Source organism: Drosophila sechellia, chromosome X (assembly GCF_004382195.2).
Source record: "Drosophila sechellia strain sech25 chromosome X, ASM438219v1, whole genome shotgun sequence".
Lineage (NCBI taxonomy): Eukaryota > Metazoa > Arthropoda > Insecta > Diptera > Drosophilidae > Drosophila > Drosophila sechellia.
The window spans coordinates 431,347-449,876 of record NC_045954.1 but is presented as its reverse complement, the minus strand read 5'-3'; the positions used below and the strand labels follow the sequence as shown (position 1 = coordinate 449,876).

Below are 18,530 nucleotides of genomic sequence, written 5' to 3'. Positions count from 1 at the left end.
TTGTAGAAAAATGAAGACAAATGACAGTACTTAAAATATACGTTTCCTGACAATTAAAGTATTGTAACTATGTTCTAGATAGATTATTAATTTAATAGTGAGGCATTTTAGATTTATTAGATTGCTTTTAAAGTTTCATTGTATAAATTGTTAAATTTTATTACACATGTATAATATTCAATTCGCCTAATAATTGATTTGAATTGGACCCGCTCGCTCGTAATTTTAGCTAAAATATTTATATGGCTAACATTGTTTTAAAAACATTTTTTTTTTAAATAAGGAAGGCTGAATTTTTTTATGTGAAAATACCTATAGCCAGCACTAATATCTATATAAATAACTATCGATATTTATAGACTATCGGCCAGGGTTGCCAGCCGAGCGGAATTTGTTCAGTTTCCCGAAGTAGATTTTGGCCACCTTTTGTGTAAAGACACAAAGAAAACCATGCAATTAATGGACGCCGACTGCTGATGCGATCGGAATTAGAACCGCGAGCAAGCGGAGCTCACAGTGACCCCTACATCCAGATCACAGATACTCGGAAGGATCGCACAGGACACGGAAAATGGTGAGGCGGGGGCTCCGGGCCAAAACCACTACTTTGCGAGTGATTCAGAGTGATTCCACCTAACCGGGAATTGGTTTCCACCCAACCACTGTCTGTGCAGCACGCCGCATCTTTGACGACGGTGGAGGGTCTGCTGCAGGAGTTTTATCAGCCCAGCACCTCCAATGCCCGGAAACGAGAAATCGAGACAAACCTCTTGGCCTTCAAGTCGCAGCCAGAGGCGTGGCAACTTTGCCTCCGTGTGGCCACCGCTTCCGACATCACGGAGAATCAGTTCCTCTGGTTCTTCAGCACCTCAACCTTGGAGCACACAATCACGCGGAGATGGACGCAGTTGACGTCCACGGACAAGACTTTGCTGCGGGAGACCCTTTGGAACTCGTATGCCCAACTGGGAGCCACTCCAAATGTGGCCAAACGGCACAGGGACACACTGGCCCAGTTGATAGCCCTGCTCGGAAAGAGGGAGTTCCCTGAACAGGACCCCAATTACATGCAACACTGCATGGAACTGACAAAAACACGGTTTCAGCTTGGCATCAACCTGCTTAAGATCACCTCCGAGGAGGTGGTAAGCAACCGGGGCGACCTGACCACCGAATGGAAGCAGTACTTCTACTCCTGGTGGGTAAATAGAGCGAAGAGAGTGAAATCGTATGTTTTTAAAAAAAGGTTTTGTAGCCCCATACTTTTAATGTCCGTTTAAGACTGTTCTTGGATTTTTAACTGAGTAACGCGTATCAGATGGTCGATGTTCTCGACCACAGCGTATTTGTATTATTATATCATTTGTTTAAATACACCCTCTATGTTATACTCCATACGATTGCGTTGCACATCATAGAATAACACAATCCGTGCCCTTGTCAGTCCGTTCTTGTTTCTGGTATATAAATAAGTGTTAAAATTAAGTGATATATATATATATATGTATATGTATATGGCCTAAAACCTAAAGTCTGCTGACCTTTTAAATGTGAATTAATTGAAACGTTAACCTAGTTATATTATATTGCTTTGTTGAAAGAAAGCACTATAATTACTAGTCAGTTGCCACAGCACTTTTCCTAACCCATTTTGTGCTCCCTTTTGCCCTGTGTTTCTGTAGCATCTCCATGTGTGTACCCGATGTTCTGGACCTGGTAACTAAGTATCTGCTAATCGCTGTATGCCACATCAATGGCAAAGACATCCAAACAACCATACCAAACACCCTCATGGACTTTAGTCTAACCTCAGCGCTGCCAAATGACAATCAATTAAGGTGGGTCATCTTAAGATTCAAAAGAGCATATTTTCATTACAACATTTTGTTATAACATCTCTTTGGGCTGTCTACTCCGCAGTTCCTCAATTTTGGACCTGCTTGGATGTGTGCAGCACCTGGTCTCCTGGATACGCACTGAACTGATCTCGGAGTACTTCCTTATGAGCATACTTGACCTCTCCCAGTGGCGACAAGCCCACGAGCCCATCTCCTTGGCGGCTCTCTCTGTGTTGAATGAGCTCCTCTACCTCCAGAAGCCACTGCCCTTCCCAGGACCCTTGATGTGCGGCGTTACCAGCCTCCTGGAGCAGCACAATAACAATCGGCGGCAGAGCGAGATGTACAGCGACAAGTTTCGGGAGCTGCTGCGCCTCTACACTACCAAGTATGCCGGCAAACTGATGCAGGAGCCAGACCTGCTGGAGACCTTTCTCAATCTTCTATACAGCTGCACCACTGAATGTGAGTCGCATGGTAAAAATATTGCCTTTTGAGATGTAAATGCTAACTTATTTTTTATTTTGAGATGCTCTTTTTGCTGTGTAGCCATAAATATAAAATAGCCATAAAAATAAAATGGGTTACGTGCAAATGTTAACTATTTCATCATCGAGATTTCGAAATGTCGTTGACTAAGATATATAACAGAAGGTATTAATTTTGTATTTTCCAAACAGTACACGGCGCCTTGGACTTCACCGAAAAGCTTGAGATCTGGACACCCATCATCAAAGGCATTGCCCAGCAGCCCGCCAAAATCACGCGTTATAACAATGTCCTCACCCAGCTGGTAGATGAGATCATGAGGCGCACTCAGTTTGAGGCCAACAAACCCGAGCTAGAAGTGCTGGACAACGAGCTCATGGAGGACGATGTAAGTAGCTCTTATTTAAAGTGTTTTTTGGTGACAAATTTCGAAAACAAAGAAATAGACCTTGCATTAGAACGATCTTCATTTTATCTAGACACTCATCCAATTTCAGACCACCGCCACAGAGTGGCAGCAGTTTCTAGACCAATGCTTCGAGTCCCTGGCCCTATTGGCCAACACCAGAGGTGCACACATCGTTTTCGCACAGGTCTATAACCACTGGTCACGGCCTCAGATGTATTTACTGTCCTTGGAGCACGCATTGGACCACGGAAGCGCTCGAAGCTACGAGGCGGCACGTAAACTGAAGGGCGCCAATGTGGGCGAGATTTTGCGCGACTTTGCCACCGTCTGCCAGGCGGTCGTGCGTTTGGCCCCATTGATGGACTCATCAGCAGCAGCACCCGGGGTTGCTGACGAGATGGAGTGCCAGCTGCAGATGCTGTCCGACAGTTTGCTGCAGACTCTACAGCTCCTCGCAAGCAATCGTTTGTATAGCGGCGGCAGCGAAATGGACAAAGCTACTTTCCAGACGGATTTGGATAACCTGTAAGTGGGGCATTCCTTTGCATGATGTATGTGATACTATGCTTTCTTGATTCTTCAGATACGCTCAAGTTCTACTGGCCATGAGGAGCATCTTTCCGCTAACGAAAGCCATGAGCGGCGAGGAGCTGCTGCACCGCCTGTTTGCTATTCTGGGCAGCATTTTCGCTTGCAATGGATCCTTAACGGCTGCCTCCCCTATAGTGCAGCAGGCGGCAAGCGAGCTGCTGCTTTTCATATCGACTGTGATACGTCCCAAGTGCCTGCTGGATATACCACAAATCCAAAGCCTGCTGCAGGCAGGCTGTCGCTTGGGCGCCCAATTGCCGCGCCAGGTGTGCATCAATGTACACATCAGTCTGGTCAGCTACATGGTGCTGCCGTGGAAAAGCGTTCCGGAGCAGCATCAGGAGTATCCGAGGCGTCTCTGGATGCTGCGTGAATATGTCCAGGGGCTGGCACAGAACTTTCTGGATCTGGACTTAGCCCAGGCCAATGAGAGCAAGGTGGCGGCCACCACGCTCAGCTTGCTGGGTACTTTCACTGCTCTCATTGAGTATTTTAAGGCTACAGGAGGCAATGCCAAGGATATGCTGGCAAGCACTTTCAAGGTGCCTTATTTTTAAAGTAAATTTAAACATCCGATCCTAATCTATTAACGTTTTCTGTTTTGCAGCCTATTTTGACAAAGGCCCTAATGATTTTTAACAACTTTGGACAGAGCAGCATCGCCATGGCCATCACGGTGGCCGAGTTTAGCCTGAGCATGCTCCGAACATTGCCCACCCATTTGGGGGCCCAGTTCATTAAGGAAATGATCACCTTGTTCATAAGTGTCAGCAGTAGGTGGGTCTCCCATCTCTTTCTTTACAGTGTGAGTGCTTGCTAATGATGCCGTCTCTTTCTGTCTCCAGGGAGCAACTGACTCTGAGCCGACTGGCTGTGATGGAAAAAATACTGCAGATGTTCAAGTTGATCGTGGAGCAGCCAGGGAGCGCCTCCTTGGGGCTGCTTCCCTCCATTTTGGATTTTAGCACTCAGCAGATTCTGCCCTTGTTGCAGCAACAAAATGCGGCAACCGATAACAGCGAGATCACCAGTCTGTTGTACGCTTTGTTTGATAGGTGAGAGGATGCTGCATAAATTGAAATAGATTGTACTTGTGCCTTGTGTCGTCATGAATTTACGCCCTTTCTCTATTTTAGTGTGCTCACCTGCAAGTGGCAGTTTTTCTACAAAAATCAGCTCTCCAATGGTCACAGCGGTGGTGGCTCCGGCAACTTCAACTGCAGCGACAACCTGCATCCAGCCCACTTCATGGCCATCCTGAATGCGTATGGCCAGATGCTGGTCAGCGGGACTGATCCGAGTAATGTGCGCAGCGTTCTCTTTTCAATGCAAAATGTGAATGAGAGGAGTCGGTTGTATCAACGCGCCTTGTTCAAGGAGCAACTGCTGGCTTCCTTTCAGCGGGCCTTGCTCAATCTGCTGTTGAGTGGAGAGGGCTCCCTCCACTTCGACATGATTGCGCAGGCGTTGTATGCTATGGGCCAAGTGGACCGACGCCAGTTGCTCGAGAGCTTCGTTCACGCCTCTTTGCCAGTAGCTCAGACGTCGCTGGAGGAGATCTGCCAGACAAATGTGAGTCAAACACTGAATATAAAGGGATCGACACCACTTGCAAGGCAAATAAAGAAACTATCTTCCGTTTTTGATTTAAACTTTCTGCAACAAACTCACTGTCCATATCGACTTTTTTCAATTGTTTCAACATAACACAAAATTGCAAGTGGTGATGATTCTTCAATGACTGACTTTGCGCTTAATGGGTACCACTTTTTATTGTCCAGGACATTCCAACGTTTACGCAGAAACTCACGCAGCTCATGCAGGACGCCCACTGCGTGCACCTCAATGAGACGGCGTAGGCCTTCCTTTCCTCACGCGCGGGACTTCAACAGCTCCCCATTCTCGTTCCGTAGACCACGGCCGCATACGATTAGGTTCTTGCATGTATATAAAATACTGTATTGTTTTATTTTTGAAACTTTTAAATTTAATTTGCTGTCGCATTTTGCAAGCCATATTTCCCGATACTGCCCGTCATCTACTTCAGGTCCTTTGTCTTGTGAGCCGTATCCCCAAAGCCCTATGTTTTAACACCATCCCACCAGATTGCGTTTGGTTCTTCCTTGTGCGATGTTGTGTTTCTGTTTAGAAAGCTCAGCATTCGTCCCGATTGAAAAAAGACATTAAATGTTAACTTAAAACAAGCTTCGTACATAGGTTTAAGTGGATTATTATCTTTAGTTTTATGTCTACCACGTAACGAACATACGATTACTCTGCTTTCTGTGTTGTCACCGCAACTCGATAAAAGTCATACTACATATACATACCTACATATATCTTAGTAGCATATACATATATATCCATAAATTAATTAGCATATCTCAACATGTAAATCAGTTACGTTGTAAGCAAGTATAAAGTATCAAGTAAGAAAATAACTGGAAGGGGCGAAAAACCCAGGCACGAATTCATGTATGTAATTTATTTTGGGAAAACCTAACACCCCCACCAACCCACAAGTAAATTCAAGGCGTTTTAAGTCCGTTGTAATGATTTGAACTATGTATGTATGTGTATAATTACTTAAGTCCTGCAATCAAAAGTCCAATAAAACTATTTTTACCATTTTATTCGCCAGTTGTTTGCAATCACATATTTGATTACGCGGCTTTATGGATGAAAATGCAATTTTTGCTCTCTCCCCATAATATAGGCACACATGTACAGAAAAGAGATCGAATTATGAAACAGTATCACTCTCTTTTGTTTCCTTTCCTTTTCCACTACATAAACTATCGACTGTTCGAGCTTTTAATCCCGTTACTTTGGTCTTAAGTTGCCTGAAATGAAACTTTATTTTGACTGTACTCTGTGATTTCAGTGATTTCGGTTAATTTGGTGAGTGCAGTTGGATGGATATTGGAGGCGGAGATTTGGTTGGAATACGATTAGTGATTAGACGGCAAAATTAGTTCAAAATCATTGTTAATGAGTTTTCATAGTGTTTCGGTGTCGCTTACGGTTGTTGTTACCTTCGTTTCAGTAAATGCTGAAATATCTGACGCAAATTTTCAGTGTAGCTTGCGGTTACTGTTATATATAATGTACATACATACATATGTATGGAAATGGCGGTAGTGTCATTGTAAGAAACCTTATTAAATCAAGCAAGAGAGACAATTTTATTAATATATTAGAATCTCAGGTAAGTTAGAGGCAAAATATTTTAAATAAATTGCTTATCATTTGAACATCCATAACCTTAATCATTGCAAACTATTACTTATATGAGTTCCTATAAACATAGGCCTATGAGTATGTATGTATGTATGTATGTATGAATGTATGGGAAAGTACATATATAAAAGGTTCGATCCCAATTTTATTTACTATGCCTTGCACACGCGCTCAAATAATCAAAATGCTATAAAAACATATAGTGATTAGGATCACGTATAAAAACAATCGCATAACGATGGAGTAGCTGGAGGATGTTGCAGACGAGGTCCACAAAAGAGACAGCTTCCTTTTCTTTGTCTCTGGCTTACATACTCTCTTGTTTACTCACTCGATATTTCCTTTTGCATACTTTTGCTCAGGTGTCGAGGACAAAAGCGCCGAAACCAAATTTAATAAAAAGCGAAAGCAAGACAAAGGAATAGCATTAAAATGTCAGGAAGCGAGCCAAGAATCACCCACTTCCGCTCACCAGCAGGTAAATGCCGTCAAATACAGGTAGCCAAACAGCCAATGGCTTGTTTGCATATTCCAGATCCTGGCATCCAGCTTCCTGGCTTCCGCAGGAAGTAGGGTTGCTTGAAAAGACAGTAGACACATTCACTTTTCATTCAAATGTTTCGGAAATTTCGCAAAAATAGCTATTTTTAGAACTACGGAAAGTTAATAAAAAGTTCGTTAAACGGATTTTACGCTGTTTAGATCTTTAAACGAAACGACGTCCAATGGAGGAACGAACCTAGTTTTATAAATGTTTTATTTTTAAGTGTAAATAAGTTCCTAATACTAGGATTCATTGTTCTTAAAATGGAACAACGAAAGGGTTTTAATTAATATACTATACCAAACGTGAAATCAAAGACATAACCACGGACTTCGAAATGCAGTCATGACTGCTTATACGGATCTACAATGACGCAGTGCAGCCATTGGTTCCAAAGGTAACACCGCAAGCGAGTACGTGACTTTGATTTGCTTTGCTAATTAGTGGGACTGGAAATCGAAGTGGCATATGCTTGACTTTAACCAATGGCCCCCAGAACTCTTGGAACTATATAAAATGTTGCATGTGGTCAATGGCGATTCACAGTTGAGCGCTGGCGGCTGATATAGCAACAGTGCCATCTTCAGAAAACAAAAAGGGTTTGCACCAGAGGACCAGGGATCAGGAGCAAAAAAGCAACAGCAACCATGGCAGTGGAAGTAGTGCAGGAGACGCTGCAACAAGCGGCGGCCAGTTCGTCGACGACGGTCCTGGGATTCAGTCCTATGTTAACTACCTTAGTAGGAACCCTGGTGGCCATGGCATTGTACGAGTATTGGCGCAGGAATAGCCGGGAATACCGCATGGTTGCCAATATACCATCCCCCCCGGAGTTGCCTATTTTGGGACAGGCTCATGTGGCCGCCGGCTTGAGCAATGCCGAGATCCTGGCCGTTGGCTTAGGTTACCTCAACAAGTACGGAGAGACCATGAAGGCCTGGCTGGGCAACGTCCTGTTGGTGTTCCTAACCAATCCCAGTGACATCGAGTTGATTCTGAGTGGGCACCAGCATTTGACCAAGGCGGAGGAGTATCGCTATTTCAAGCCCTGGTTCGGTGATGGTCTACTGATCAGCAATGGACATCATTGGCGTCATCATCGTAAGATGATTGCCCCCACCTTCCACCAGAGCATCTTGAAGAGCTTCGTGCCCACATTTGTGGATCACTCAAAGGCGGTAGTTGCCAGGATGGGCTTAGAAGCGGGCAAATCCTTTGATGTTCATGACTATATGTCGCAGACCACCGTTGATATCCTGTTGTCTACCGCCATGGGTGTGAAGAAGCTACCGGAGGGTAACAAGAGTTTCGAATACGCCCAAGCCGTCGTCGACATGTGTGATATCATACATAAGAGGCAGGTGAAACTACTGTACCGACTGGATTCCATCTACAAGTTTACTAAGCTTCGCGAGAAGGGCGATCGTATGATGAACATCATCTTGGGTATGACCAGCAAGGTGGTCAAGGATCGTAAGGAGAACTTCCAAGAGGAGTCACGTGCGATTGTTGAGGAGATCTCTACACCTGTTGCCAGCACTCCCGCTTCCAAGAAGGAGGGTCTTCGCGATGATCTGGATGATATCGATGAAAATGATGTGGGTGCCAAGAGGCGATTGGCTCTTCTAGATGCCATGGTGGAAATGGCTAAGAACCCCGATATCGAGTGGAACGAGAAGGACATCATGGATGAGGTGAATACAATTATGTTTGAGGGCCACGATACCACCTCGGCGGGATCTAGTTTCGCCCTCTGCATGATGGGCATTCACAAGGACATCCAGGCTAAAGTCTTCGCCGAACAGAAGGCCATCTTCGGGGATAATATGCTGAGGGATTGCACATTTGCCGATACCATGGAGATGAAATACTTGGAGCGCGTTATTTTGGAGACTTTGCGGTTGTACCCACCAGTACCGCTTATCGCCAGGCGTCTGGACTACGACCTGAAGTTGGCCAGTGGTCCGTACACGGTTCCCAAGGGCACTACGGTCATCGTGCTGCAGTACTGCGTGCACAGACGTCCAGACATCTACCCCAATCCCACCAAATTCGATCCGGACAACTTCCTACCCGAGAGGATGGCCAACAGGCACTACTACTCCTTCATTCCCTTCAGCGCTGGACCCAGAAGCTGTGTGGGCCGCAAGTACGCCATGCTGAAGCTAAAGGTCCTGCTATCCACCATCGTGAGGAACTATATTGTCCACTCCACCGACACGGAGGCAGATTTCAAGCTGCAGGCTGACATCATCCTTAAGCTTGAGAATGGATTTAATGTCTCGTTGGAGAAGCGTCAGTACGCCACGGTGGCCTAGAATCCAGAAATCCGAATCCAGCCCTGTATATAGATGATGAATACCGATGAATAACCCAAACCGAAAAATAACCCAACGCACACGCCAGCCAGAGAGTCAATTAATTTTTCTTTCGTTTTTTAACTCGTTACTTTTATATTTTATGATTATCTTTTTGTTTGTTGGTCTTTAGCGAGTGGTGCCCCTATATAATGTATACGTATATACTATATATCCTTTTAACCAACTATTCAACGCAACCGTTTGTGCTCTTCACCTGTTTAGTACTCCTATTTCTATCACTATCTATACTTTTTTTTCGTAGCCATGTAGTGTGATTTTTTTTTCTTTATTCTAGTATTTATTAAGTCAAATGGTTTAAACGAAACCCAAAAAATATGAAAAATACACGTATGCGAGGCACGTAGCCGATAGAGCTGCAAAACAATTGTAATTGCACATCTTGTAATGTTCTCCTTCTGGGCGGTGGTAGTTTCTACGGACTTGGCTAGCTTGCCAAACTATAAGAATTTTGAATGCCGATGGACAGACCATGCGAACAGGTCGACTTGGCTTGTGATTCTGCGGTTTTCCAATCAACAAGTTAATGCGCTAATGCGAGGCAATCGACGGCTTGCAAACTGCTGGCAATGTCAAAATATTGATTCAGACCGGTGTCCTTGGCGAGGTATTTTCTGCTTTACTTTGTTTCGCTCGTATTTTGGGTACCCGTTCGTATTTGTTAGCATTATACTGATCTTAAGTCGACACCTCATTTGTAACGCGATTAATCGGATGCAGATTGCGATGCTGACAAATGCGAATGCTATTGTGTCGGAATCGGTAGCAGTTTATCGCGGGTTTCGCGGTCAATGAGAAGGAGGTGCATCGGAAATTCGTTAGCCTTCTCTTCTTGTGATTAGCTGAATTCCGCCGTTAGAAGCCGGCTTTCTCTTCTTTAGGCAATCGATTGCCGAATATCAATTTACAAAACGGAACGAACCGAAACGGAAATCCTTTCGGTTTCTTCCGTATTTCCTGCCTTGCTGCATTTGAATTATGAACCCTTCTTTAGCATCTTCGGCAGACATAAAAAGAGGCATGAAACAGGTCCCGAAAACCAAAATTCTGTTTGGTCATTGTCCTTTTTGCGCTAGGCAAATAGCGGCAGTACCTGGGGGTCTGCAATCCAATCCAATGTCTTTGGGCATCCGGAAGTTTGTGCACATTCGTTTTATTTTTTATGGCGGAATTCCTCACAATCTGGATATCAGATTGTGGGCTATGTCCTTCATGCGTGACACTCCAGGATTTACTTTGATGACCGCCGGCTTTAAACTCGCACGTGTACTTTAAAGTTTTGATATTTTACCTTTTGAGACTGACACAGCTTGATTTTACCTTGCCATTTCTTGCCATTTTCATATTACATTGCTTGTTGATAGTTTCAACGGTATATATATTGTGAGTATATATAAAAAAGATTTTTTATAGTCTATTTGGAAATTCCGTAATGGGTGGTCATTGCAATCAACCGAATTTAAGTACTGATTGCCATTTTCTAAAGGGATATGCTTGGGATGGAATGTATGGCCTTGTCAAGAGAAGAAAAGGCCAAACAAAGAGCTGGGGAAACTATTAAACGATGAGCTGCATACCAGGACATCTCAATCAATGCAAAACTGACAAAATAACGCTCCCTGGAGTGAGCGGGAGTAAAAATTGTGTCTGTCATACAATCGAGCCTGGTGACTCAATGTCGATACTGTACTTCATACTTAGAATAATCCGAGTGGCCACCCTGGGTGCGTAAGTCAAAACATGGGAATATAGTCCTAGGACGACAGGGTATGAGGCCCACGTGGATTCAGTGACATTAGAAGTATGTCCTGGAAAACATGTGTAACCAAACCTGGGGAGCATTCTCACTTATTGCTTCTAAAACTGGACGACGAAAGTCACATGTGTTATCCTCAAGTCTCTTGCTCGGGGCTCCATTTACGGAAATTGATGGTGGGTAAAAATTTCGAAATATGTGTATAGATATGGAAATAAAATGGAATGGAATGAATGGAATTAGCTCAGATCTGTCAGCTATTCGCAGATCATCAATGGTTGAAGTAGGAAGTAGGAAAAGTATGGGAGAGGGCTTAGGCGAACCGCAGGAGGTACTATAAAGTGTTAACCCGCTTTTGGTTTTAACGGTTGTCTAGAGTTATTTTTTTGACCTGGTTTCCTGACCCGCTTAAGGATTTTGAGCGCGGACGCACACTTAAGTGCCTCATTGTGGGTTGAAGTACGTCCACTTAAGGACTTAGAAGAACTGAAAGCCATGGAGTATAAGTATCTGCTTAAGTAGCTAAGTAGCTTGGCTTGACCGGCAGTTAGTTTCGTAAGACACATAGTATTACGAATGCTATTTGCCAGAGAAGACTCTCTGTGGTCCCATGCTAAATGAAACGGCTGGATGAAATCCTTGAATGAAAATATAAGCTTGCCAACTGATTACTGGAGATCAGCGGTTCAGACCTCAAAACCATTGCCGTTTTCTTTAAGTACACAAAAAGCAAAGGTAATGAAACAAGTGAGATTGCTAGGTGACATGGTTTTCCAAAAATTATTACAGACTTTAAACTTTAAAGAAATTATTTTATTTTTTTTCGTGTCACCTATCGCAATTACGATTTCCAGCCAACTCGGGTTTTGCGGGTCAAAGGCAGCATCTGGTTGCCTGGATAACTACAATGCAATGTGCCCAGAAATTGGATAGTCAGTGGATCGGAGAAGTAGGGGTGAATCCAATCAAGTCAGTGGCATGAGCATGCGCACACGCTAAAGTGAACTTAAGATCAGACGGCATCCAGTAATAATGCTCTCAATGGTGACATGGAGGCGTGGTATAAATGGCATAATGAGGGCACAACTTGAAGCGACTGCAGCACACAGAGCTACGAAAGCAAATCAGCCGGTCGAAGGACACGATAGGGCTCATATTCCTTATCTGTCCTAAGCCTTTAACATTCACCAAAAACACAAACAACAAAAAACGCACATAACGGCAATGATTTCCCAGTTCAAACGGTTAAAATGCGAAATTCGACCCAAACTCGAAGGTGTACGGTTGAGGGGCGTGTCGCATTACCAATATTTAATAATTATAACGGTGCGTGAACAGATTTTCACTGCTAACGGTGAACGGCGCACCCACCACACGACCGAAAAAGGAATGATAGGAAAACACCTTTGCACCTGGATGGAAAAACTGAACTGTTGAAAAAGGGGGTTGCAGGCGATCCCAGGAGCTCAGGAGCGCGCCAACACATACATATGCACAGCGAAAAAAGGAAATTGAAATGGGGAAAATAATGCCTCGCCTTGTAATTTCGACCTCAGTGTACTACTTAGATTTCTTTGGTTTTCGGATCCTGCAGATGCGAAGATCATTTGGCACAGGCAATCTATTCTTAATGGAAAAATGATTTCAATTGATTGTCCTTACAGTATGTCTGTCTTATGTAGTTTTGCATCATCCATACCCATTTGACCGGCTCTTTCTTATTTTTTTTTGGTTTTCTTCCGTTTTCTCCTATTTGGGCAGATGTCCCAAAGGAAAGGGACGGGTAGACAGACTTGAGAATACGTAAGCGCAGGACAATGAAGTCCTGGGTACAATTGGCAGGAGAGTATAGCGCCAAGTAAGAGTGAGGGTGACAAAATATCCTGCAAATTAACAGACGTGCCTCAAGGTTTGGATACTTTGTATACAAAAAATATATTACCATTCCTTTAAATTTCATTAAAAATTGTGAATATTTTCCAAATGTTAATGACAAGGTTTTAAAACAACTTCAAGTTTGTAGCCGCTATTGGAATTTCAAGCTGTTTTGGTTTTTCACTTCTCGACATTTATGAGGACAGACAGACTCTGTTTTTAAAGGCAATTTGCTTGATTTGCGGTTGCCGGCTAAGTCCCAAATATAAGTTCACCACAAAACCGTTTTCTTTCCATTTCCCTCAAATTTATTTTGGTTCGTTTTTAATTACTTGTGTCATTATGAATCGAGGCACATGTTTCAAAAGGAACCGTTCAAAAAAATCCGAATACTCTCCGCCTATTTTCCAATTTTCAGTTCCCAAGTGTAATTCTGTCAGAGAACGAACCCTTTTTGAATATCGAGGCAATAAACAACCGGAGATGTACTGTGCCCCAAGACACTCTCTAAAATATAAAAACATCTTTTTATCTTAAAATGTAGTACTAATTATAAATTGTGTTAGTATTTATTTCCGTTGAGAAATAAAACCACTGAAGTTTTTAGAAATGTTCATATTTATTTGGATTTATTTAAAAGCATAAAGCATATATATTATCTGCTTGTCATTTTAACGTTTCTACATTTAAATCTATAAAAAAAATATGGTTATAGAAATACATAATTTTTTTTTAAATACTAGACACTATGTTAGTCCGGCTCAACATTAAGCCGTTTATCAGGATAACTATTTTGTGGTTGGGTCTTACAAGGTTATTTCGATTTGGTTTATATCACTAGTTGACTTTGAATATGTAGTGTTCATACATTCAGTTTGTCACACTCTTGCAGAAGATATTATAATATGTCTGAAGGTAGCAGTGCAGCAATATTCATGATCACCGGCATGTCTGGTGATGTAAAAGAAAAATGCAGAAAAATGCAATACTGGTATTCGGACTAGCAGTCATACGTACAAGTTACATAGCAAGAGTCAGAAATGTACATATATTTTAAAGAATTGGGAGAATATACAAAACTTGTTGAAATCGGACGATTATATCTTATAGCTGCATATAAATGTGTTAAACTTCATCGAAAGTGTGCGAACTTTCATATTAAATACATGGTTTTAACAGCAAAGGTATATAAGCTTCGGCTGGCCGAAGTTATCTTCCTTTATCGGCTTAAATTGATATTTACACAATGACTCAGTCACGGCTTGATTAAAAAAAACTTTAGATAGAATGGCCTGCCACAGACTTCTGCTGTGAGGATTTAAAATCATTTAAAAAGTATGCCAAAAAAAGTAATTGACTTTTCAGAGATGCGTGATGTGCAGAAATTCGGCTAAACGGACAGATTGGTGCATGCACCATTAGATTTAGGTGCATGTGCCTCCCACCAGTCAATGGCATCGATCATGCTCTCGTCCGATAGGCAGCCAGTGGTTGTGTTGTTAGGCTGATCTTGCTGCAAAATATCGCTGAATTCCTTTTTGAATCCGGGAAGGACTACGTTGTCGTAGAAGCTCACGGGCTCCTGGTCGTAGAACGCGGGTAAAATAGGCGACGATCCCAGGTTCTGAACTTGCGGCTGCTGCTGCGGGGAAGTCTGTGCGTTGCTGCCGCTGCTAATGTTGGTGCTGGCGTATTCCTGTTTGATTACTTGCTGTTGTAGCGGTGTGGCACACGTCTGTGTCTGTAACAGCAATTCAGTCGAGGCGACAGGTGAAACTGGAGAAGAGCAGGGACTTCTTACCACCTTTTGTGGCACGGGCGATCGCGATAACTGGCCCGAAGCAGCTGTTTCTTCAAGTTTCTGCTCGTGACTCAAATCGCCCAATAAGTCAGCCGTCAGCAGTTGGTAGGTGTTGGTTCCTGGTATTCTGATGTATTGCAACCCATTCAATGTAGTCAAACTAGGCAGGAGATCACTGGCTTGCGGAGGGTTTGGCATATCCTCGGATAAAGTTTGCTGGACAGGCTGTTGCTCCTCCATTTCGTAGTTGCTCAGCGAGTCGTCGAAATGTTCATCCAGACAATCGAATTCGTCCTTAATAAACATAAAGCTATCATCGCCGGAACCAGAACTATTCCCCTGACTGTTAAGAGGTGGAAAATCGAATCCCAGCAGTTTTTCCAAACTTCTTATGTACTCTACGGCCATGCGGAGGGTCTCCACTTTGGATAGCTTCTTGCTTGCCCCTCTACCCGCCCCCTGGGCCTCAAAAGCCTCAGATACTTCTTCCGGAATCTTCTCCCGGAGTAAAGCAAATCCATTATTAACCTGCTTCACGCGATTTCTTTCCCTAGCGTTTCTACGGGCAACGGCTTGTGGCAAAGGCAAACCCTTTCTTCCAGGAGTTCCAAAACTCTGATCGCCTTGGCTTTTATTAGGGTGGCATATAGTTCCTGCTTTTGGGGGCCTTTCAACCGCCAACTTCTTGTTGGTCTTGCATTTTTTAGCAGGCACTGATGTTTTACTAAGCTGTTGATTCTGCTGGTTCTGCTTTTGGGATTCTCCCAGGGGCCTCTTCCGTTGGCTGGGTATGGGTGTGGTGTTAGTTGTGCTGGCTGCGGCACTTTGAACAGCGCCCAGCATGCCAAAGTCCCGGATCTTTCGAATAATGGTATTCTGATTGGCTATATGCTGTTGCAAGGCGTTGGCGCCACTCTCACTTAAAACATTGTGAACGGTGATCTTTCCAAACGGTTTCAACGTGGTTTTTATTCCTGGATTGGGGTTTTCCTTGGGGTTTTCTTTTGGAGGAGGTGATGGGCTGAAGCTTAAGGCGGCCATAATTAAGTTTTTTAATTCGTGGCTTTTTGTGGGCGGGAGAAAAACTGGTGGCGAATGCGGGTGTACTTTTAGCACGGTAGTCCTTCTTGAGTGAATGTTAACTGGTGACTGATGTAATATGGTTTCCGTGTCCTTGCATCAGGACAGCTGCTGGCGCTCTGTGTCGCGTGCCCCTAAACTCCGAACTCAAACTAAAACGCAAACCCAACGGAAGTGACTTCGTTGACTGACATACACAACACAGAGCACACACATACAGAACAGAAGGCATTTGAGGTCCTGCGTATCCCTTATGTAAAGGGCCTGACTTTTCATCCCCTAGACTGGGTGTCCCTTCTCGATCGCTCACACATACACCTTTATCATATATACTATATAGAGTACGGCTTTTGGGAAAACTAACATCTGATCAACTCGAGCCAAAAAGTCCACCTGGTTCAAGGGTGGATTTCGCCACGCTCTCTCTCATTATTTATCGGCAGCAAAAACATTATGCTTATATACCGCCCCTATAAATATATGGACATTATAATAACCATATATGTATGTATATAATAAAAAGTATATTCCCTAAGGAGCTTTTTCAGCCCTGGTTTTCAAGGTATGCCCTACCACTTAGGAATCTGCAGAAGATCCTAATAGATCACCTTAGACCTCCTATATTCGTCATGCATAACGCAGAAATGCATCAAATCTTTATTTTCAGCTTATAGCTAAAACCAAGGACTGGTTTCTTCTTCATTCGAAAACTGTCTCGGGATCACCTATAGTTGACTTTTTCAAAAACCCTTACTGGTTAATATAAATTTACCAGGACTGACATTGGCAAAATCATTTTCCTATTGCAAAGCTAATAAACAGCAATTATATACAGCGAAAGTAATGTCCTGAGTAATTCACAGGGCTACAATTTATGTTTGAAATTGACAAGAAGCCAGAGAGCAAATTTAAATCCTTTAAGGGGTGGAAAATCACGCATCCTTCTCTACATTCTTGTTTTTTCTTCGTCGGGCAAAAAATATCTAGCAATTAGTCTGGTGGGAAAATAATTTTAACAGTACTTTAGTTTTATAATCTATTCCTTTTTTTGGAGCTTAGGTATATCTGCGCAAACAAGTTTTCGTGTGCTACAATAAACTTTTTTGATCCTTCCTCTCAGGTAGTTTCCAACAGACCTGAGTAAATAGAGGAGTATACATATGTGTGTGTGTGTTGTACTTGCTGCACAATTTATAAACTTGAGTTCACTTGAAAGGTTCAAGGAAAAGGACTTGAGCGCAGGATAACCGGCGGGGAGAAGAAACTTGCGACGACCGTCTACCGGTTTTCGATCCAGGATGCCAAGTCCTCATTCCTAATTATGCAGACGAGCTCTCAAAGAAAAAGGAGTCAACGCTTGTGCGTACTGAGGAGCATTTGAGTACTGGGAAGTACCGCTCGGCGTCCTTTGTTGTCCTAGAGGATTTGACTCGGTTGCGTCCCACTTTGACGACGCATCGGAGCACTCATCTCAAGGAACGGCTCCTTGCCCCAGCCACGCCTTTCGTCCACTGCAAGAAAATAGTTCATAATTAAATTCCAAATTATTACACGCAAACAATTTTAAAAATGTTTTGCTGAAAACTATTCTTTGATTAAGAGATCTTGCATAACCCCCCAGGACGCGGCATATCTTTTCCAAATTACTCCCACGTTCTTAAAAATAGAATTCTGGGTTGTAGTCCTGTCACTCTTGGTTTTTTAAAAATATTTTTTTTTGGCTGTTATCTTTGGCGGCTCGAAATGTTCCAATCTAGGCAAATACAATTTATGAATGGTTTCTGGTTTCTGGTTTATTTGCATTTTAAAAACGCATTGATTTCAATGGGAAAATATCTTTAGACGAAAGAAACGCCAAATGGTAATGAAACAGATGAGCAAACGGAATTGACGCTAGCGTGGAAACATACTGGGTCCTCCAGGATCTACAGAAATCTGAAGTCGTTCTATTTGGCTTGACCCTCCAAAAACGTAAATCAATCTGACAACGCATTCAAGTCGCTTTGATTTTCAAAATTTAAGTTCCCTCTTCATTTTCCAGTTTGTAACCGGAGAAAGGCGCCGGATGAATATGTCCTGGGCCCATATTCTGTGTGTACTCGTCGTTGACTCAAGTGGATCCTTTAGGATGCTTCATCATTTAGCATCTGTGCACAGTTGTTCGTTCATAAATTGTTTCACCGCTTCTTGTTTTTTTTTATATTATTATTTCGTCTTTCGAGTTATGAGTATTGGAAACTTGATGGAACGGAAGTCTTTCCGTGGAAGTCCTTGAAATAACTTTGGAGTCGAGCACAGGGGAAAAGTGAAAGGACCCCAGCCGAGAACTACACAAAAGGACTCGCTCTACGGGTAAACACCATTTTTGGGACACTGTTAACGAAATGTTTCTGACGATGCCTCCTTATTGCATACTCCCCCCATCGGATCGTGAAAGAGTTACTGGTGTACAGATTTGTAACTCCTTCTAACTATAAACTAAATTCAAATAAGCCAAAAAAATTGAGGGAAAAAGGTACTGCCGAATCT

The 18,530-nt window shown here is 43.0% G+C and overlaps 3 protein-coding genes across 4 annotated transcripts; 2 read left to right on the top strand and 1 right to left on the bottom strand.

Moving 5' to 3' along the window:
• The first annotated feature begins 387 nt into the window (after positions 1-387).
• Positions 388-5,960, top strand: LOC6615859 (exportin-6). Of its 2 annotated transcripts, none has more exons than XM_002040193.2 (11): positions 388-574; positions 675-1,198; positions 1,683-1,838; positions 1,921-2,303; positions 2,519-2,715; positions 2,807-3,261; positions 3,320-3,869; positions 3,935-4,104; positions 4,173-4,382; positions 4,464-4,899; positions 5,109-5,960. In XM_002040193.2, the coding sequence occupies exons 1-11, from the start codon at positions 572-574 to the stop codon at positions 5,184-5,186; spliced, it is 3,162 nt and encodes a 1,053-aa protein (XP_002040229.2). In that variant the 5' UTR covers positions 388-571; the 3' UTR covers positions 5,187-5,960. The 2 variants fall into 2 exon arrangements, with proteins under 2 accessions (XP_002040229.2, XP_032581005.1); XM_032725114.1 differs by having other exon boundaries at positions 389-574; positions 2,825-3,261.
• A 1,683-nt stretch (positions 5,961-7,643) lies between these two features.
• LOC6615858 (cytochrome P450 4g1) lies at positions 7,644-9,867 on the top strand. The gene has a single exon (XM_032725402.1). It carries the CDS (start codon positions 7,759-7,761, stop codon positions 9,427-9,429), a length of 1,671 nt encoding a protein of 556 aa, XP_032581293.1. The 5' UTR covers positions 7,644-7,758; the 3' UTR covers positions 9,430-9,867.
• A 3,876-nt stretch (positions 9,868-13,743) lies between these two features.
• LOC6615857 (achaete-scute complex protein T8) lies at positions 13,744-16,132 on the bottom strand. The gene has a single exon (XM_032726193.1). It carries the CDS (start codon positions 15,960-15,962, stop codon positions 14,511-14,513), a length of 1,452 nt encoding a protein of 483 aa, XP_032582084.1. The 5' UTR covers positions 15,963-16,132; the 3' UTR covers positions 13,744-14,510.
• Between the last annotated feature and the right edge of the window lie 2,398 nt (positions 16,133-18,530).